Source organism: Ziziphus jujuba, chromosome 12 (assembly GCF_031755915.1).
Source record: "Ziziphus jujuba cultivar Dongzao chromosome 12, ASM3175591v1".
Classification (NCBI taxonomy): domain Eukaryota; kingdom Viridiplantae; phylum Streptophyta; class Magnoliopsida; order Rosales; family Rhamnaceae; genus Ziziphus; species Ziziphus jujuba.
This window is the reverse complement of record NC_083390.1, coordinates 13,516,029-13,538,651: the sequence shown is the minus strand read 5'-3', so window position 1 is coordinate 13,538,651 and position 22,623 is coordinate 13,516,029. Positions and strand designations below refer to the sequence as shown.

General features: G+C 30.1%; 1 protein-coding gene across 1 annotated transcript; it reads left to right on the top strand.

Moving 5' to 3' along the window:
* Positions 1 to 8,014: 8,014 nt before the first annotated feature.
* LOC107428959 (expansin-A1) lies at positions 8,015 to 9,313 on the top strand (the record flags this gene model as incomplete). The annotated part of the gene is given in 3 exon segments (NM_001323883.1): positions 8,015 to 8,145; positions 8,235 to 8,547; positions 8,851 to 9,313. Coding segments are annotated over 3 exon segments (751 nt in total), but the record flags the coding sequence as incomplete, so codon positions are not given.
* Positions 9,314 to 22,623: the final 13,310 nt, after the last annotated feature.

Below are 22,623 nucleotides of genomic sequence, written 5' to 3'. Positions count from 1 at the left end.
AATCTATTTTGTCTTATACGCCATCTTTACAATTAGCTAAGAGATATATTTTCTTCACAGCGTATGGAATCCAAGGCAAGAAGCGAAGGATTTTACCAAAAATAAATAAATAAAAAAGGCAACATTATGTTTGGCGAAACGCTGCTTTTGTCATGCACATTAAACGTAAAGAAGCCAACCAAAATCCATACATATATTTTAACCGTTTTTAATTCCAAAGTGCGATTAGCATGTAACTTAGTTATGACTTTAAACTTTCTATACAACAAACTAATTTAAAATCGAAAGTAAGATCCAATGCAAATTTTTATTCAAACTCTGTGGAATTGATTCGAATATTAAATTCAAATTGGGAATAATCATAATGGGTGTCGGCAAACATTGCTTTTGTTAGTCACCTTCACATTCATCAAAATCCTATCAAGAGTATGAATAATAATAATGATGACCCAAAATCAAATGGCTCTCATTCAACATTATCATATAATCGCTGCAAAACATTTTTATTGAACCAAAACAGTTTTATTAGCTCAAGTAAGATTGTCAGAGATAATAAATTATTTATCAAATTTATATATAAAATAATATGATAAATAATGTAATATTTTTAAGTGATATATATTTGAAATTTCCTAATGCCTTCAAAAATTTACTTATTAATTATTAGCTTATATTAATTTTTCATACAATATATATATATATATAATTCCGTAAATGAAATTGGTGTATATAGCAATATAGTAATAAATTGATTCCTCTACAATGGTTGACCCCTTTGTGATACTCATAAGAAGCATCTAATTCTTTAATCAAACTACAAACAAACCCCTGAATTTTTTTAAAAGCTCTCTCTCACCAAATCTCTAATGGGTAGTTGGAAGGAGTTCTTTTTAAACTCTGGTTTGATTTATCAATTATAGCTCAAGAGAAAGCAAGTAAAGATGGTAGTTAGGGTTAGCTAACCTAAGGGATGCAGTTAAAAGAGATTTTAAGACAAGAAAGCAAAATCTAACCCAAAGATACAGCTTCACTCTCTTTATTAGGCAAGAACTCCTATGATCACGGGCTTGCATAATACCGATCCTTTTTCACTCGCTTTCATGTGGGAATTTCAAGCACTTGCTGGCTATGCGAACAACTTTTGGGAGTTGAGATAAACGCGCCAGTACTGAAAGGTGTTTGAAACTTGAAAATGCTATGCCAAATTGATCCTTAGTCTGATATTACAGGCTTTTTTCTTGGAGAATTCTTAAAGGGTTTTTTATTTATTCCATCTCTGAAAGCTCAGTTTGTGTAGGGACAGCATCAAGATTACACAGATTATTGAATCTTCATTGTCATCCTTTGTTGTTTTTCGATTTTTGTTGTGCTAGATGGAGAGAAAGTGGGTCAACTTGGCGGAAGCCAATTGGGTAATGATGGTTTTATTTTTGTTTTTCTTTTTTTTTTCTTTTCTCTTTGTGTGGTCCACAAATGGAGAGGAGAAGATTTGGTGTTGGGTTAAAGTCTTAACGATATATGATTAAGGGTTTGATAATTAACCACTTTAACAACACACACCACATGGGGGTTAGCGTTGGAGAGAGAGTGTGCATGATGAGAAATGCCTCGTGAACCCAATCATATCGATCTGCCTCACGGGTGCTCCAGTGTACTACGTTACTTAACATTACCCAACATTAATTATGATTTGTAAAAGATGTTTTAGAATTTTGGCTTTCTAAGGGTGAAATTGTACCAATTTATTATCTGATTTTCACAAAAAAAAAAAAAAAAATGACGGATTTATCATTGACAGGGATCTTATGTTTTTACGAGATAGAATTTCACACCATCAAAAAAAATAGTTAATTTTATTTCATATTTGCTAAATAGTAATATTAATGAAAATCTAAATTTATAGAAAAGATTCAAACTTTCTTATATTTATTTGGAGATAGGAAAACATGGCCCTAAAAAATAAGATTTGTAAATTCAAAAAAAATAGTGTTTCCATATATAAATATCATTTTGAAAATTTTAGAAATCTAGTTGTAAGGATTTAAGAAGATGAATTTATCCTTAATTTGTTATAATATAAACTTTTAATTTAAAAGCTTTCAAGTTCTCAAATTTTTAAAATTTATTTTCAAGAAACTAATTTTAAAAAAATTGAATACCCGAAATCAATTTTCTATAGAAATTTACCCTTATCTAAATTGATATAATTTTTCTCTTTGATACACATGTTAAATAAGATGACACTGTCCTTTTAGAGATCATAGCAAAGCTACTATTTCCTTGCGCACAAATTTTAAGCTTAAATTGCCAACTACACAATACTAAAAAAAAAAAAAAAAATGGCATGACGTTACATACTGGTTGGATATAAATGGGATTGGAAAATAGGATAGAAGATTAATATCCAGTGACTATACTTTAACTTTAGCAATGTCAATTTACCTCCTTTTTCAAATTTTGATAAAACTGACCAATTAATATTAGAATTGCTTGCTTATTAAATAAAATATGTCTAAACCATTTTCTTTTTGAAAAACATTATTAAAAGGAACGTAAACAATATTTAATTTCCATTTAATTTCTAGTATTCAACTTTCACTTTTTTTTAACCAAATTTGATAAAAAAAATGTTTTGATTTAGATATATTTTAGTTAATTAAAAAATCAATTTGAATAGTAACCAATCAATTTTTTTTTTCAAATTCTAACCAAAAAAAAAAAAAAGGGAATGGTGGCAATTTGATACTATGTCAAAATTTAAAAGGGGAATTACTTCAAAAAATATTTTAGGGCTCAAATTGAAACTCGGGCGAAAATACAAAATTATATTTTGTAATATCTCCTAAATAAATAAACCATCGGCTTTTTCAATGTATTTATAGTAATGTCATTGAACAATACATTTTTAATTCTGATAATCATTCAAAACAGAAAATTAGAAAATGATTATTCTAAATTATTTTAAAATTGTTCCGTGACATTGGAGATTAACACAAAAAAAAAAAAAAAAAACTTTTGTTATCAGACACTCGATTTGCTTTATGCCCCAGTTTGTTTTAATTTATATATAATTAAATTTAGTCAAGACTTCTTTTTTTTTTTTTTGGGTAAGAGAATTTAATTGAAACCTGATGCCGCATCTCTCCTCCTTAATTTATAAAAAAAAAAAAAAAAATTTATTTTACATTTTAATTTATTACAATTAAATAAAAAGTTAATTATGCAATTTTTGTAAATGTACTTAGCATTGCCGATATTAAAAGTTGTAGTTTTATAAAATAATTAAAATAAGTAAATGCTTCTTCAACAACTATAATTTGGTGTGAATTAAAATTTGGACAGATGAGATTACTATAATTACAAAAGAAAAATGGTGATTTATTAATGTTTTTTGATTGGTAAGCAAGGTTAGGACAGATAAATAAGCATGGCTGTTGCCATCATCGAAACCGTCTCTTGGGCAGTGATTTATTGACTGGGACAAATTTGTGTTCTTCTTTTGTTTTTTGGGACGAATATCTGCTATTTACAAAGGTAAAGAATGCAATGTGGTAACAGCGGCCCGATGCTAACTTTGCTCATTCCATATGTTGTTTTTTATTTTAGGGGTAACTTTGCTGATTCTACATGTATTGAAATTCCCAAATGAGTGGAGGATTAGAAAAAAATCTACAATATTTCCAGAATTAAATACATACAACGAAATTGACTCCATATGTATCCAATATGTATTTGTTAGTATAAAAGTATGTAGATTTTCTTGAAGATTAGGTGTTTGACATGTAGAATCAACAGGGGATGTATAGTTTGAATTTGACGTGTGGTTGCAAGGAATCAAATCCGGAAGATAAGACAGGACGGGACAGTGAATCTTGGGATTTAGGAACAGAGAAATGTGAGAGCAAACACAAAAGCAAGAAGGAAGAAAAAATCTAGTACGGCACAGCGGTCAGAAATTTTTTTTGAAAGATTAACGGCTCAGATTAAATATGAGACTATTGGACAATAAAGTGTATAGTACAAAGGAAGTTGGGATGCTTGGACGTGTTCCAGCTCTAGCCTACCAGTTGGTTACTGGCAGTTAAAGGTCTCTAAATAAAATATTATTGTTTTTCGTGGAGTTAATTTACCAATCTCTCGTCTATCTCTTCCGAGTTTCCTAAAATACCCCCTTCTCCACAAATTTTTTTTAGCCTCATTAAAGAACATGGATTTTTTCTTATTAAAAAATAAATAAATAAGCGGTGTTTTATTTTATTTTATTTTTTTATTTTTTGTGGCATGTGTGAAATATGAAAGGAATTTAATAAAAGCTTCAAGGGAAAAGGCGACTTTAGAGCAATCCACTGAATCATTTTTATGGATAACCATTTTAAATTTTAAATTTTTTTTATCTAAATTGATATTTTTGAAATATATATATATATATATATATATTTATGTATATAGCATACAAAGTTAATATTTTTTTTTTTAAAAAATATCAATTTATGTGTAATCTATATGTGAATTGGTTTACAATATAAAATTACTTTTTAAATTCCATAATATATGTATAATAAAAAATTTTATATTACAGACGGTCTGTATTGTGTTATATTACGAACTATTTTAAAATAATTTTTAAATAAATCATCATCAATATTTATTTTTTTATAATATTAATTATTAATTTTTTAAAAATTATTATTTTTATGAAAATTATATAATAAAATTATATGAACATCAACACAAACCAATTCTATATATGATATAAAAATCCTAAAAAAAAAAGGAATGACAGTAAAAAGAAAAAAAAAAAAACTAAAAGTAAAAAATCCACGTAAATGATGCATTATTTCGGGAGCATATATACTCGGAAAACAACACATGGAAGCCAACAGCATGGTAGCTAACACTGTAATTTCCTATAATCTGTTATATCTGATTCGATTTTGAATGAATTGTCTGGTTGCTATGTCTCTTTCATTGGGTTTTAGGGGTAGTGTTTGAAAGAACGAGAATCAGCAATATAAAAAAAATAAAAAATAAAAATAAAAATCTAATTAGAGGCCAAAATGGGTTTTGAAAGAAAAAGAATACAGACAAAGGATTGCATGTGCAGATGCTATATTGCCGCCGTTAAAGCACTCTTTAGAAGTCCCTTTCAACAGACAAATGGCGCGTATATCTTGGAAAATCCTCCTCTCAATTTATTTTTAAAGGTATTGTTTTTTACTATATCATGACAAACATTGCTTTAAATTTGTTGTCCCTAATGCTTTAAATTTGTTGTCCCTAATGTTCAGATTTTTCCCTTGCCCTTCCAATCCCATTTACTCAACCCAATAAACCCACAAAAATTTAAATATACATGCTCATGTTCTAATGCTGAAATTAGATATTTAATATTAAAATTAATGTTAATTTTTTTCAACATTAAATTGTATTAAAAGTTAAAATTTAATATTTTATTTATTAATTATCAATTTCCATACAGTTCATTATTATTAAATAAAATTTGAGTATGTTATTAAATTTATATTTTATTATTTTTAATATTAAAATGTAACATTTGATATGATATAAAAAATATTTTATTGTTAAAATTATCAAACTGTATATATATTTAAATTTCACTAGGATTATGATTTTCTTTTTATTTTTTTATTTTATTTTTATTTTTTATATTTTGAAACACAATCAAAAACATAAAATTCACAAGAAAAACAAAACAATGACACTGCAAGAAACAAGCCCTAAAAGAATTGGTAATAAACTATTATGTTGAAAGCCAGTACATTCTAATTAAGTCAATGAACACTGCGGAGTTGTGTAGCATGCATTATTATTTTGTACTTCAGTTTTTGGCTGATATTCAAGATGATTGAAACACTAATGCCGAGAATCGCGGTATTAATCTTCCAAATCAATTTAAGATCGAAGTTATCGTTTTCAATGCAAAATCTTATCTTAAAAAATCACCACAATTTTTCTTAATTTAGTGCCTTAAAACCAACCATTATTTTTTATTATTGTTAAATATATCCATCATCAATTGTTATGAATACACCACCTGTATAGTTTCACCAAAAAAAGAATACGCTACCGGATAAACTTTTTAGCCAAAAATATCACTGTAATTCCGGACTTTCCTATGTTCTATTAAACTATTCACATACACATCAAAGTTTCACTTTCCTAAAAACAAGTTAGATTCACAAGTTGTTTTTTTTTTTTTTTTTTTTTTTTTTTTGGGAGAAAAGACGGTTATATGCCATAATCAAATATTTAAAAATTAATTTTAGGATCTGCATCTTTTTATGTTTTAATTTGATGTCATTGATTATAGATTATTTTATTAACATTTTTTTTTTATAATTTACAATAATTTCCCAATATTTTAAATTAAAGAATTTTTAAATATTGATGTAAATGGACTATTAATTAAGTCAATTGTTCTATTAATATTATAGTGCATGTTAAATAAAATTAATATGGAACGATATGATTTAAGTATTGCATGTTATACCAATGAAAGTTGCATATGAGCTTTCAGTTATTTTCAAAGTAATATTACTAATATATACCAGTTTTATATTTGTTTTTCTTTTTCATCACTTCTTAGAAATATAACAGTTGAAACTGAAAGAAAGCAAGAAGGTTATTTATTTATCTATTTATTTATAAAGAAATCGGAGTTGTTTTTCAATTTCAAAAAGGTTAGCAAGAAATGCCATCACCCATGTGCTGCGGACATCTCAATTTGACTGCTTCGTCTGCAGCATTGTAGTAGAGGTGTTTAAGTTTGCATATGAGCCGTTCATGACAACTGACACAAAGTATGGGACCTACTACTATGCACAGAAACAGAACAAAGAGAGAGAAGGTTCGCATTAAGTTTGTAAGCGTACAGATATGCTATTTAATGGTGGGAAAGAAGGAGTTGAAATTCTTTTTATGTGACAGTCAAAAATACTCATTAAATTCGTTTACCAGAAAAGATTCGGGCATATTAAAGTGCGTTTTTAAGTCCTGCCCTAGTTTCTATCTAAGCCAGGCGGCTCCATGATCAAGGTTTACTTTACTGTGAAATGAGCCTTTGAAGTTTGAATGCATGTCAGAAAGACCAAGCATTATACATTGCAGAAATAACCTCAAAAAATTTCAAAATTCTCATCAGAGCTATAACACTATACAGCGAGAGAGATTCACAAAAGAAACAAAGAGAGAGAGAGAGAGAGAGAGAGAGAGAGTTAAACCCAGCTCTGAAATTTTATTTATTTATTTTTAATTTTCTGCATTAAAAACATATAAATTAAATGGGCTAAAAGTAAAACAGTAAAAGAAAGCAGAAGGAACAAAATAGGGAAAATTATTGCCCCAAAAAAAAAAAAGGGAAAATGGAATTTGCGGAAAATTGGCGAAGCTTTGCATGTGGGTATGGAAGTTTGCTAACAATTAGAGCTAAAAACCGCTGTGGCCCACTAGGATTTGGGGGATTTTCCTATCTGAAAGCTACAAAACCACACGGTTTCCTCTCCGGAACAAAATAGGGACTTGTTTTTAACCATTGGAAAACCACTTAAACCCTATGCCAGCACAAAAAAAAAAAAAAAAAGAAAAAAAGAAAAAAAAAAATCCCTTAAAACGCAGCTGTTGATGGTCCCCCAGACTTTTAAAAAGTGTTTTGTTAGTTGTGAGGGTGGTTGAATAGTCCTAGGCCCATCCCTTCCCTTTCCCAAACTTCTATATATTCCCTTCTATACCCTCCCCATTTCCTTCACCCATCTACCTCAAATTTTCCCTCCTCTGTTTCATCATTCTTTGAAGGCTCACTAATCTTTGATGTAATAATATCTTTCTCCATCTCTTTTTCTCACACACATGCACACATTTCCTTTTTGGTGTTAGTATTACTCTCATTATGAAGAAGAAGAACAATAACAACAATGTCTTAACTTGAGTTTAGGATGTTCCTATAGTTGTTTACTTTAGGAAATAAATAGATGAAATTCTTCACTTTTTCCTGCAGGAAAATGGCTCTTGCTGGGTTTTTCTTGGTGGGTTTTCTGGGAATGTTCTCATCTGTGTGTGGCTATGGAGGGGGTTGGATAAATGCTCATGCCACTTTCTATGGAGGTGGTGATGCTTCTGGAACAATGGGTATGAATCAAAATCATTACTTTCTTCAACATTTTTATTTTTTATTTTCTGCTTTGACTAAAAATTTTCCTTCGTTGAATTGTTTATAGGGGGTGCCTGTGGGTATGGGAACCTATACAGCCAAGGTTATGGAACAAACACAGCTGCTTTGAGTACGGCTCTGTTCAACAATGGCTTAGGCTGTGGCTCATGTTACGAGATTAGGTGTGTAAATGATCCAAAATGGTGCTTGCCTGGTTCCATTGTGGTCACAGCCACTAATTTCTGTCCACCAAACAATGCTCTCCCTAACAACGCTGGAGGCTGGTGTAATCCTCCTCAGCACCATTTTGATCTCTCTCAGCCTGTTTTTCAGCACATTGCCCAATACAAAGCTGGAATTGTCCCTGTATCTTACAGAAGGTAAAAGCTCAGTCAATTAGTGAGAATTTTTGGAACGGTATAATATATATATATATATATATATATATATATATTATTTATTCCTTAATTTCGTCTCCTGTCTAAACTTAGTATAGTGATTAGTCCTTCATGAACATGAGGTTTGAGTTCCCTTTTTCTCAACTTTTACCCTTCTGTTTTTGCTAACAATTTATTTAGTTTATTTATTTTGGGTGTCTTTATTTGACTTGAAGGGGTGGGGGTATTTTGGTAATAATAGAAAAAATAATTAATACTAATTTTTATCTGGGCGGTTTTTTGTAGGGTACCATGCGGGAGAAGAGGAGGCATAAGGTTCACTATCAATGGCCATTCGTACTTCAACCTAGTCCTGATCACAAACGTGGGTGGTGCTGGTGATGTTCATGCTGTTGCAATCAAAGGGTCAAGAACCCGTTGGCAGGCAATGTCTAGGAACTGGGGCCAAAATTGGCAAAGCAACACCTATCTCAATGGCCAAAGCCTCTCATTCAAGGTCACTACCAGCGACGGCCGTAGTGTTGTGTCTAACAATGTTGCTCCAGCTGGGTGGTCCTTTGGCCAGACTTATAGTGGGGCTCAATTCCGCTAGCCGGTCAAATGTCTGAAATACCCTTAATGCATTTATATTTATATATAATACTAGGTAGTATGACTCGTAAGTATACTAGGGTATTAGATAGTATACTATTTGTATTGGGGTCAATTTTTTTCCCTTTTTTTTTGCAGCCAAAAAAAAAAAAAAAAAGGGGTATTGGGGTCAATTTTGGCCTCTGGAGTCAAAATGGGAAGGGCATATTTTAAAATTGCTCTTCATCATTTTAACTTTAATTTCTACTGTTGTAAGGTCCTTATGCATTGTGACCCTACACTTTCTTGGGGGTGATTTTGTTATTTTTGTTATTATTATTTTTTTTTATCTTCTATTGTAAACCAGAAGTTGGCAGAGGTGGACTCTTACCACCCGCCGGTACCATTTGAATAGGTGTTTCTTTTTTTGGTTCTCTTGCTTTGGAATATATAAAAGCAAGCTTTGCTTGGTACGGTCATTGTAACTTAATCAGCTTCGGCTGAGTTTTAGTACTACTTTGGGTTTCTTAATGTAGTGGAGTAATTAAGTGTAACTTTCCATTTTCTACTGATATTTTATTGAGTGGTATCAATATACTTTTTGGTGTCTTTTGTGTTAAATTTTCCATGTTCCAGGGTTGTGATTTTATAATGGAAGTCCTTTTTCTTTTTGTTTTTTTGGGTGAATTAATGGAAGACTACTAAAGCTCGCCAAATAATTTGATATTCAGTTTAAGCTTTTTATAAAGCCCGGTGAATTGGGAACCTCCACTTTAACTAGTTACAAGGCTTAATATATTACGCATCACTCATCAACTTCAATTCTAAACGACAAATCCCCATAACCCCCATTCTTTTTATGAAAAAAAAGAAAGGTAGAAGAAAATAAAATCCTAAACAAGTTACCAAAGGGTAGTCGTTATGGTAAATTAATATCGTCTTTTCCTAAGATCATGATATAAGCCGCCTGATTGACAAGAAGATAGGGTTAATTGAAATTCTTTAACACCTTCTACTTAACAAATTAAAGGCCTAAGTTGCAATTCTTTATATGTGGAAGTTTAAAATGCATGTTTCCACGCTAAAATATACTAAATTGTAAATAATATAAATAATTTATAATTTCTGGAGGGAGCAAAAGACCGAAGAAGTTTGAGTTAATTTATCTATCAAGAAGAAAAAATGCTCACAAAAGGACATTTCTTTATATGCTTTCTTTTGCTTTAGCTGAAGTTTCTCAAAAGGAATTGAGTAATCCATGCATGTGGAATCTTATAAATGGGTAACGACGAGTAAATAACTATAAATAGCATATTGACATCAAAACACCTCAAACTATACATCAACCATCCTAATTTTTTTTTAATGATATTTTGCACCCTAAACTTAACTAAATCTTGCATTTTTGGTCCTTTTAGCAAATTCCATCCAATAAGTTAACATATCCAACAAGTGAGCGGCATACAAGGAAATTTAATGTCTTGTTTTGCTTTGGATTTTTTTTTTTTTCTTCTTTTTTTAGCTCATCTACATCTCTTATTCCTCGTGAACAAGCTTCTCAATCTCAAGCCCGTCGACATTAGCCTCTCTTATGCTTTGTTTCCCGCGCACGCTTGAGATGATTCTGTTCGGCAATGAGACGTCGGCTTCTTCTTTGCAATCCATGTCGAAGGCAAAAGGTTCACGTTGATGATTGTGTCTTTGCTCGGCAACACTCTGAGTTTGAATCTGCATGTGAAAGAGTAATGAATTAGCCAAAAAGCCAAATGCTTTTCTTTCTTCCTTTCTTTATTTATTTATTTTTTTCCAATCAAAAATAAATTCTCTTATTGATTTGGTAAACAGGGGAAACATAAATAAGAAAGTCAAACAAGGGAAAGGGAAAAAAACATTCTTTATTAAGTAAGGAATTGCACAGTTGAATACAACATGTGATAGATATAGTTTCATTATCCATTAATATTCTGTAGTAATGCAGAAAATATCTTCTTGAATCCACAAGACTTTCCAAATTATTTTTTACGTGATAGATATACATGTGAGCACTCTTGATCACAAGAGAAATAAGAAGGTTAATCTGAAAAATACTTTAAAACTTCACCGTTTCTGTTTTTTTCTCAAGATATTTTATTTTCTACTGAGTTTCTCGATCTATAGAAAACAATACGTATAAACTTATGTGATTGGAGGTCAGTATTTATAGACTCTTAACCCTAATTCTTTTAGGGTTTCATAATATGTTGGGTCCAATTAATGAGTTCTTTCTTGTATCTTAATAACTAGTTAAATGGATTTTGTCATTTAATGAGCAGGTTTGGAGATCATATGGTACATTATTAATCAAAGTTTCTGATTAATGAATTAGCTTGCTCCAAGAGTATAAATCGAACAATCTCCCATTTGCTCAAGGCAAGCTTGGGAGGCCAAATTTGAATTCCAAAATTAATAATGCTTATATTAAATGTACTTTTCTTTTGTAAACACTACGCCAAAATAGTAAACTAGTGACATTAATTACGCAACGCTACAAAAAAAAGCTTTTGCGAAAAAAAAGCAGCGACGCTAAAGATAAAACATCGGCTGAAATATCAAAAATATACTACGTCTTCAAAAAATGTTTAAGATAAAACATCACTTAATAACAACAATAAGTGATGTTTTTTTTGTATCGCTGGATTGATGATTAAAAACATTGGTTGAGCTTCTATAAACAAAACGTCGGTAAAAATAATTAACATTGGGCAATGATTTTGTGAAGAAAGCATCGGCTATTATAATTTTATTTTGTAATTTATACTTATTTTATTTAATTTTAGAAGTATGAAGAAGAATAATTATATTAAAAAAGCATATAATATTTTTATTTTTATTTTTTTATGATTAAAAAGTCTTAGGCGACGCTTTTGTGAGCAAAAGTGTCCTTAATATGTAATTTTAACATACTCAAATATTTTATATTTTATTTAAATGTATTTAAATATTGAATATATTAATTAGCAACACACAGTGAAATAATTAATCTTCTCATTCAATTTAATTTATTTGATTTAAAATTTTAAATTTATTAAAAGTAAGATAATATAATATTTTAAATTAAATAAATAATAGGCAACTTTTAATTTATTAAAAGTAAGATAATATAATTATTTTAAATTAAATCCATAATGGGCAACGCTTTTAAGACCAAAGTGTCGCCTATGTCTTTTTTAAATTTTTTTGGCAATTTTAATTTTAACTTGATTATTGCAATTTTTTTACAATTATAACTTAATTATTTGTTAAATTAACAGAACTTGATAATTTTTATTTTTGATTGGGGAATATATATATATATATATATATATATATATATATATATATATATATATATATATAAATATATAGATGAATTGGAGAATCAATAGTTAGTGAATTAGCATAGGATAGAAAAATTAAGACTTGATATGTTTGTGGATATCTGATTTATGAAAACCTGAGAAGAGTAGTGTATGCATTAGCAAACTTCTACTGTCAATTTGTTATCAGTTTTACAAAATAAAGAATTTTATATTGATTTAATAGCTGTGTTTAAAAATATTAAATATAGTGTGTATAGATTTTAGTAATATAATTCAACATACCAATTAGCAATATGAAGCAAAAATTGACAAAGTTTTTTTATTTTTTATTTTAATTATTTCAAGATTAATAGGCAACGCTTTTGGCAAAGAAAGTGTCGCCTAATTGCCTTCTTTTTTCCTTTTTTTTTTTTTTTTTTTTTGCAATGTTAACTTTTTTTTTTTGGGGCAATTTTAACTTAATTAGTTTTTGCAATATTAACTAACTTGTTTGTTAAAGTAAAGCTTCAATTTTTTTTTTTTTAAATATCAAAGCACTAGGGGACACTTTTCTTATAAAAAGCGTCACCTATCTACAATTTTTTATTTTATTTTAATTTTTTTCAAGTTTTATTAATATGCATATATCATGTAAATATATATATATATATATATATATAATTGGGGGAATAACTGGTTAGTGAATTAGCACGGTATGTAGGATACAAAAATTAGGGCTTGAGATATCTGTACATATCTGGCTTGTGAAAACCTGAGTAAAGCAGTGTGTCCGTTAGGTACTATTGTTGCTGTCATTTTCTTATTTGTTTTGCAGAACAAAGACTTTTATATTGTTTCAATGAATGCGTTTAAAAGATTAAATACAGTGTGTGAAGATTTTGCTAATACAGTTCAATATACCAATTAGCATTATGAAGTAAGAATTTATAATTTTTTGCCTGTCTTTTTAAAATTTTTTTTTTTTGGCAATGTTGATTTATTGTTGTGTTATTTTAACTTAGTTTTTGCATTTTTAGCTTATTTGTTTGTTAAATTAAAGAGCTTAAAATTATTACTTTTTTTTTTAAATATCAAAACTATAGGTGATACTTTTCTCATCAAAAGCGTCGTTTATTTATTTATTTTTTATAATTTTTTACAATATTAACTTCTTGTTGTGTTTACAATTTTCATTTATTTTTTGCATTTTTAACTTATTTTTTTGTTAAATTAAAGAGCTTCAAATTTTTTTTTTTTAAATATCAAATCATTAAGCGATGCTTTTCTCATCAAGAGCGTAGCTTATTTACCATTTTTTTTCAAGTTTTATTAATATGCATATAATTATGTAAATATATATATATATAGATAAATTGGAAAATAAACGGTTAGTGAATTAGTATAATACATAGATGGCTTGTAAAAACCTGCATAAAACAATATGTTCGTTAGATAGTACTATTGCTGTCACTTTCTTGTCTGTTTTGTAAAACAAAGAATTTATTAATTAAATGACTACATTTAAAAGGTTAAGTCCAATGTGTGAAGACTTAGTAATATAGTTTAGTATAGTAATTAGTATTATGAAGTAAAAATTTATAATTTTTTTTTAATTATTTCAAATGTTATAGGCAATGCTTTTTGGCATTAAAAGTGTTGCCTATGTTCTTTTTTATTTTTTATTTTTTAATCTTTTACAGTGTTGACTTATTGTTGAGGTTACAGTTTTAACTTAATTTTTGTATTTTTAACTTATTTGTTAATTAAATTAAAGAGCTTCAAATTTTTTTTTAAAAAAATATCAAAATATTAGGCGATGTTTTTCTCATAAAAAACATTGTCTATTGTCTTCTAATTTTTTTTGGCAATTCTAATTAATGTTATTTTTGATTCATATGTATACAAATATTAAATATATTAATTAAAAATATGAAACAAAATAATTAATCTATTCGTTTAATTTATTTGTGTTTCAATGTTAACTTAATTACATTTTAATTTAGTATCAAATTGAATTTTTTTTTTATAATTTAAAAAAATAGGTGATGCTTTTTACCTCAAAAGCGTCATCTATTGTCTTTTCTTTTTTTAAAAAATTTTTGTTCAATTTTACTTTTTATTATTATCTATATAAAAATATTTATATATATATATATATATAGATAAATTACAGAATAAGTTATTGGTGAATTAGCACTATACATATTATGCAAAATTTAGGGTTTGAGATATCTATGGTTGCCTATCTTGTATAAACCTAAGTAGAAAATTAATTAAGAGAGTAATGTGACTATTAGGCAGTACTGGTTATCTAAATTTGATATCTTTTTTGCACATGAAAGAATTTTATATTTATTTGATGGCACATTTAAAAGGCTAAATATTGTTGGTGAACATCTTGATAATACAATTAAAGTCTTTTTATTTTTATTGTTTTATTTTATAATTTGAAGAGCATAGGCGACACTTTTAGCATAAGAAGTGCCATCTATTGTCTTCTATTTTTTATTTATTTTTGGAAATATAATTAACATTATCTTTGATTCATATGTATATAAATATTAAATATATTAATTAGAAATATGAAGTAAAATAATTAATCTATTCGTTTAATTTATTTTTGTTTTAATGTTAACTTAATTACATTTTAAATTAGTATAAAATTGAAAAAATATATTTTTTTATAATTTAAATGAATAGGCGATGCTTCTTACCTTAAAAGCATCGCCTATCACCTTTTTTTTTTTTTTCAATTTTACTTTTTATTATTATCTATATAAATATATATATATATATATATATAGATAAATTGGAGAATAAGTTATTGGTGAATTAGCACTATACATACTATGCAAAATTTAGAGTTTGAGATATCTGTGGTTACCTGTTGAGAGATGAGGGCAAGGTTAAACTAAAGAGAACAAGGTTTTGAAATTGTTCAAAATTGATTTTGGAGATGATATACTCGACTTGTTTGAATAAGCAGCTGAAAATGTTTAACGAGGCCGGTTCTGTTGTTTTTCTTGTTTTCAAAAGAAAACTAAGGTGTTTACCAAAACCAAAATTCAATTTTTCATTAAAATGTTTGTACATATTTGTAGATTACAAAAGCGGTGAGAAAGCACACTATTGCTGATTCTATGCACCAATACTTTTCAAGTTCTTCATGATGAAGTAAACACATGTATAAAGGTAACTTCACCATATGCTTCCTCAGATGTTGACAAGTGTTGCTGCCTTATTGAGTGCTTCATGTTGAAGTAATTCATATGCATGATGCCACATGTCTTCACATGCATTGGATGAGAGATTGGCCGAATGCTAAAGCTCCATATCACCAAGCAGGTGTCCATGTCATCAACTTTGTCAACAAGGTGCTTCCATGTCATCAAGGTGCTTAGGTAAAAACCCTAATTTGGCTAATGCATATTAATTAAAACATTTTGGTGTCTTTGTGCACCAACTTAACAATTGTAGGTTACACAAAATTTGGCTTTAACAAATTACAAAACAGAATGCAAAAAACAAACTTAGAAAGTAGCCCCTCGGCTAAAGCACCTTGCTTCTTAGGTTTCCCTCGTTTTGGTCTCGAGTTTACTTTGTTCATGTCTAACAATGCAATGATTCTCTATCACTCCTCCTTGGCAATATTAGGCATGATATGTAGAAGACTCCTAAGTATTTAAAGTTCTCTTTTGGAAATGATTTTGTAAGTATATTGGCCAATTGATCTTAATGGAGCAATATACCAAGTTGGTTTCCTTGTTTCTTTCAGCGTCTCGGTTGCTATGGTACTTCACAGAGATGTGCTTGTTTCTTTTGTTTTGTATTGGATTTTTAGTAATAGCAATGGCTAAAGTGTTGTCACAATAAATAGTGGTTGCATTTGTTGTTTGCAACCTAAGTCATCAAACAATTTTCTTAACCAAATTGCTTGATTTGATGCTGCTGCAACTGAAATGTATTCAGCTTCTGCTGTTGATTGTGCTGTGGTTCCTTCCTTGTGTGAACTCCATGAAAATGGATCTGAATCAAACATGAAAAAGTAACCAGAGGTAATCTTCATGTCTTCCAAGCTACCTACCTAATCACTATCACAATAGCCAACTGGCTCACACATTTTACCATGCTTGTATAGAATTTCATAGTTGGCCGTGCCTTTCACATACCTTAGCACTCTCTTTGTAGCTTGATAATGGTTCTGAGATGGAGCATTCATGAACCTTGATAACACGCTTACAACATACATAATATTAGGTCTTGAAGCACACAAATAAAGTAAGCTTTCAATTAAGTTTCTATAAATCGAACCATTCACTTTTTCACTTCCATCATTGAGTTCGAACTTGGTATTTTGAATCATTGGTGCTTTAGCAAACTTGGCATTTTCTAGTTGAAACTTATCAAGCAAATTTAAAGCATATCTTTCTTGAGATAGAAATATACCTTTATTTGTTTTCTTGATCTCTAAACCTAGGAAGTAATTCGTTAAGCCAAAGGTCAAACATCTCAAAAGTTTCCTTCACTTTTTCTTTGAAGTTTTGGATGGCTTTAGTATTGCAACCTATTATGAGTAAACCATCAACATAAAGAGAGATTACCATTTCATCTTCATGTGAGTTGGCTTTAATGTAGAGGGTAGACCCATTATCACTTCTTGAAAAGCCTTTATAAGTGAGGTAATCATCAATTCTTGCATACTAAGCTCTTGGAGCTTGTTTGAGCCCGTACAAAGCTTTATGAAGCTTGTATGCTTTCTCCTCCTCTCCTTCTTTGAAAAGGCCTTCAGGTTGCTCTACATAGACTTCTTCTTCTAATATATAATTTAGAAATGATGATTTCACATCCAAATGATATATTCTCCAAGAATTGTTGGCTGCATATGCAAGTAATAGCTAAATAGTTTCATGTCTTGCCATCGGTACAAAGGTCTCCATGTAGTCTATTCCATATTGTTGAACATATCCCTTTACAACCAACCCTGTTTTGTGTTTGTTTAAGGTGCCATCAGGGTTTAGTTTGGATCTAAACACCCATTTAACACCTATAACATGTCATTTCTTTGGTCTCGGCATCAAGCTCCAATTTCTGTTCTTTTCTATCATGAAAAACTTCTCCTTCATTGCGGCTTGCCATTCTTTGTGCCTGTAGCCTCGCTATATGTTGTTGGATCAGGCTCAAACAAGGTCTCAAAACTCGTGTTTGCACACTAGTTTCGACTTTTGACCCTCTTTTGAGCTCACGTACTTGCCTTTTTCCACTCAAAGAATTAACTCAAAGTTATAATTAAAACACAAACAAAATAGCAATTAGATCACAAGTATGTTTTAATTAAACTTATCAACAAAACAGTAGCAAAAAGCAAGCAATACCGAGTGAATTTTAAATAACTAATTCTCGACATTTCTAGACAAAAATAAGTCAATTTAACAAAGGAATTTTTGAAATCAATAAGAACTAGATCAGATGGTAAGAAACTAAGAATTCAATAATAAAATTTATAGAAAGAAATTCAAACACAAACAAGAATCAAATTGGACAAAAATATATAATAGTTGTTGGTTGTTGTTCTTTGTAATTCAAGTTTTGTATCAAATCCTTTTACTAATTTTAATCGAAATAATTTTGCACTCAAAAATTCAAATGCCCGGCAGAAAAATTGAATTTCCAGCAACTTCAAATATTGAATAAATAAGCAACAACTCAGCAGCTCCAACAAATTTTCAGCACACAAATTCAGCTTCAAATTTCAACAAATCGATATTTTTTTTCGGCTTTTCTTCTCCTTTTTTTTTATTTTTATTTTTATTTTACTCACAGAATATTTACTCAACTGCAGTAGCAATAATTAGCAACAAAATTGAAAATCCAACACGAAGATGCCAACAAACTCGTGACCACCAAAAACAAAAATACAATTTTACAATTTTTTGTAAATTTATATATGTTGCCGTAACTACACTTTTTTTTTTCTTTTTTCAATATATGAATGCAAATATTTAAGATCAAAAGAGAAAAGAAAAACCAATAATAAACAGAAATACTAAGAACAAAGATGAAACACAACCAACAAACTAGGAAACAAAGATACAATAAAACAAGAAAATCCTAATTTGTCTAGGAATGAATTATTATTATTTTTTAATATGCAGAATGTGTATGATGATAGAAGAAACCCTAACTTAATGCTAAAATTGCAGATTAACATGAAACAAAATAAAGCAAATAAGATAGATCAAACTTGAACAAAATTTTGGCTCTGATACTAAATGATACTAACCTAGGTTGACTCGTGCCTAAACCCATAATATATTAGCCCGTATCTCAATTAAGTTTAAGTTATTAGGGAAACACCTTCACCCCTAACCAACCTATGATTAGAAACCTTGGTATAATGAAGACGCCACAATAAGTTATGAAAGTCTTATTGATAAGTCAAAACTAAAACACTTTTTCTCTAATGGTGTTTTAAGTATTCAAAGAGAGCAAAAAGAAATTCAGTGATACGAACCTGGAACGACTTGCCTCTAAACCCATAACAAAGATTGATTTGGACCATCTAATTACAAATTATCAATGGAAAACCTTGACCCTTTATCTATACTTGAGGTAAGAATCTTGATATGGTGAAGACGCCACAATAGGGTGCGGAATAACCTATTGATAAGTCAAATTTGAACTCCACGAGCAAAGCTTGAAAAGTTCGATATAGTTCTTAGAGAATCAAGATAATCACTCTCACTTTGAATCAAAATTGTAATCTAATTTTTATTCATGACTTTTGTGCCTTTAAATAGGCAAAATAAATTATAAAGATTTCTTAAATTTGCTAAAAATAATGATGGACGAAAATTAGGTTTAGGAAACCTAATGTGGTTAGGTTTAGGAAACCTAATCTTATTAGGTTTAGGAAATCTAATTTGGCTCCTAGTTTTCTAATTTGAATGGCCTTTAATTCTTTCACTAATTAAACTCTAATAAAATTAGGAAAGTAATTTAAAAACTTAAGAAAAATTAAATTAGGAAAGTAAATAGGCAACAAGCCAAAATCCAATCAAGACATAAATAAAAATTAATGTTTTCCTAATTATAAAATTTGGCCAAGCTTAGTTGGAAGCCATGTAGGCACATATCACCCTCCACGTGGCAAAGTGCCATGTCACCATAGGATGCCACATCACCATCCATGTCATCAAAACTTGCCACATCACCATGTTATAGGATTTCTTGCATTAAGCTCTCTTTCATGTTGGCATCCATCGTTCCAATCATATGGACCAATTTTGGTTCATCTTCAGTAATGAACTTGCTTATTGAGATGTGAACATCTCCTAGATTAAACATTTAGTGCTTCTTTGAACCGCTTTACTCTAGCTTTGGTTATCGGTCCCGTAGAGATTTGAAGTGGCTCTCGACTATATCTTAAGGTGCTCCTAGTCATGTCCTCATCATTCAATCTCACATTTAATTTTTTGAATAATATTGAATGTGATTTCTCATTGAAAGAATAAAATAAAACCCTAAAAGGATTAGAAAATTTTGGCCAACACAAAATCAAATTAGGAAATTACCTAATTTCACATCCTTTCCTAATCTAATTTGTGTTAATTAATTCCCTTATTTTGAGTTAGGAATTAATTAATTTAAAATTGAAATAATAAAAAAATAACTTTCCTAAGTTAATTTGCTCCAGAAAAATAATAAATAGAAACCACATAAAAAGACTAATTTTCTAAAACAAAAATTCTAAATCAAATTAGGAAATTAGTTTATTAGTTTGACCACTAAGGTATCTTTGACCAAATTCTAGATTGCAAAGGCTCCAAATCAGCTTCCATATTCCATGTAGGATTCCAAATAGGATTATTTATGATCCCATACATTTCCCTTGATTGGAACAAAGAGAAGATGCAAAATCAACAAAATACAGTAAAGTCAGCAACAAAAATAGCATTTTTGGCTAAAAACGCCTTGTATGCGTAAACCACCATTTTAGATGCATTTGATTCTGCCTTGTCTTGATTGCATGACCTCTAAGTTATATTCGTTGAATTCATGAAGTGTTGGAACCATTCTTTGCTGTCCGAAGTCCAAAAATGCACTAAAACAGCTAGCCGGATCCATATCAGCCTTTACCACTTGGATGCTTAAAACGGACCTTATATCCTTGGATATGTATAAACCCTTTTGATAATTGATAACTCCCTGTATGAATCCAGCCAAGTTGACTTTAAATCTCTTGGCTTTTGCTCTAGTGATTGGTTGGTCTTCATCTGTATTAGATCAGCACCTCAGCGGTAGTCGGTTGTGCAGGCACGGGCGGATTCTCATCAAAGTGTCTCGGGTTTTACCTGTTCTTCATCCTCAATTGCCTCATCTACAAATTTAGTTTAAGCTACGGAATCTTCACTTTCAAACTCCAATTCTCCATTACCTTTCAACACCATAATTTTCCTATTTAGGCATTGGTTGCAATATGTCCTCAACCTTGGCACTTAAAATAAACAATGTCACGAGTTTTAGAAGGTTTAGACTCAAGCTTACACTAGATTTAGGTGCTGCTGGGTGTTCGGCTAGATTGTCTTTCCTTGACCGGTTGGAGCTCTCTTCACCATTTTTCAGTTTTATCCTTGCTTCATAGGTGGGATTGCTCCTCCAAACACTTAAATTAATCCTCTCGCTGTTTGAAACACCTCCAAACCATAAACATATACCCCTCTTCTTGAATTGGTTCTCAATTTTAATAGCCACATGAAGCATCTCTTCCAATTCCATATATTGTTGCAGCTCCACTTGGCTTATCTCACAATTTAATCCTCTTTGAAACTGATATAAACTTATGATGACCTGCTCCTAAACCCGTATTGTATTAGTCCGGATCTAATTATGTTTAAGTTGTAATGGTCATCTTGATCCCTAACTAACATGTGATTAGAAACCTTGATATATAATGCAGACACCACAATAGGTGATGGAAGGCCTATTGATAAATCAAACTAAAACACTCATTCACTAATGGTGTTTTAGGTGTTTAAAAGAACAAAGAGAATTCAATCTCACAAATAATTTTCTGTATAAAATTCAAGCTTAATTCTTATTGAAAAATAAGCCTTTAAATAGGCTACAAAGTCACAAAATAAAACCTTAAAAACAAAAGGGAAACTCGGCCATAGAAAGTGGTTTCCTATGATTGCCGAAATTCTCACTTCTTTTCTAAACTAATTTTAATTAATTAATTCATTTATTTTGAATTAAAAATTAATTAATTTACAATAAAAATATTAAAATAATAACTTTTCTAAACTTATTTGTCCAGCAAATAAATAAATAAAAACAAAAAAATTAATGGTAATTACCTAAAATAAAAAGTAGAATTAAATTTGGAAACTAAATTGACTTTGACCATTCTTTGACCAATTTAAGCTCCAAATCAGCTTCAATATGCTTTGTAGGATGCCAAATAAGCTGAGCATGAAGTCCCACACGTTGCCCTTGCTTGAAAGGAAGAGAAAAAGCCAACTCAGCAAAATATAGTAAAGCCCACAAGAAAACAGCAAAATTCTGGCCAAATTTCTACTTATGCGCACACCCCTCCTTTGAATGGTTTTGAAGCTGCCTTGAATTGATTCCATATCCTCTTATATATATGTATTGAATCCATGAAGCATTGGATTCAGTTCATGCTGCTCGGACACCTTAAAAGTACCAAAACCACTACCCAGGCCCGTACCTACTTCCACCACTTGTATGCTCAAAATAGGTCTTGGTTCTTGGGGAATAGACATGCCCTCTTGAGAATGGATTGTGCCCTGGATAAAGGCAGCAAGGTGATCCCTAAACCTTTTAGCTTGAGCTCTAGTGATTGGTCCGGTCTTCATTCGTGTCGGATATGTACCCCAACGGGTTGTCGGTTGTGCAAGCTCGGGCGGATCCTCATCAGAAACCGTGCCATGATTGCCTCAAGATCATCATTCATGTTCAATCTCATCATAAGCATCTCCATATCCTTCCACAGTCCAACTTCCTTGGGTTAAAGATTGGAGTCTTTAATGCAGCAACCTATGATAGTGCATCGGCACTAATCTCTTCCTCATGGCTCATCTCATTTGTTGCCAAGTAGTAATCAATTCATCACCAAATCTCCTTCGGGTACTTTGCTCATTAGTCCACC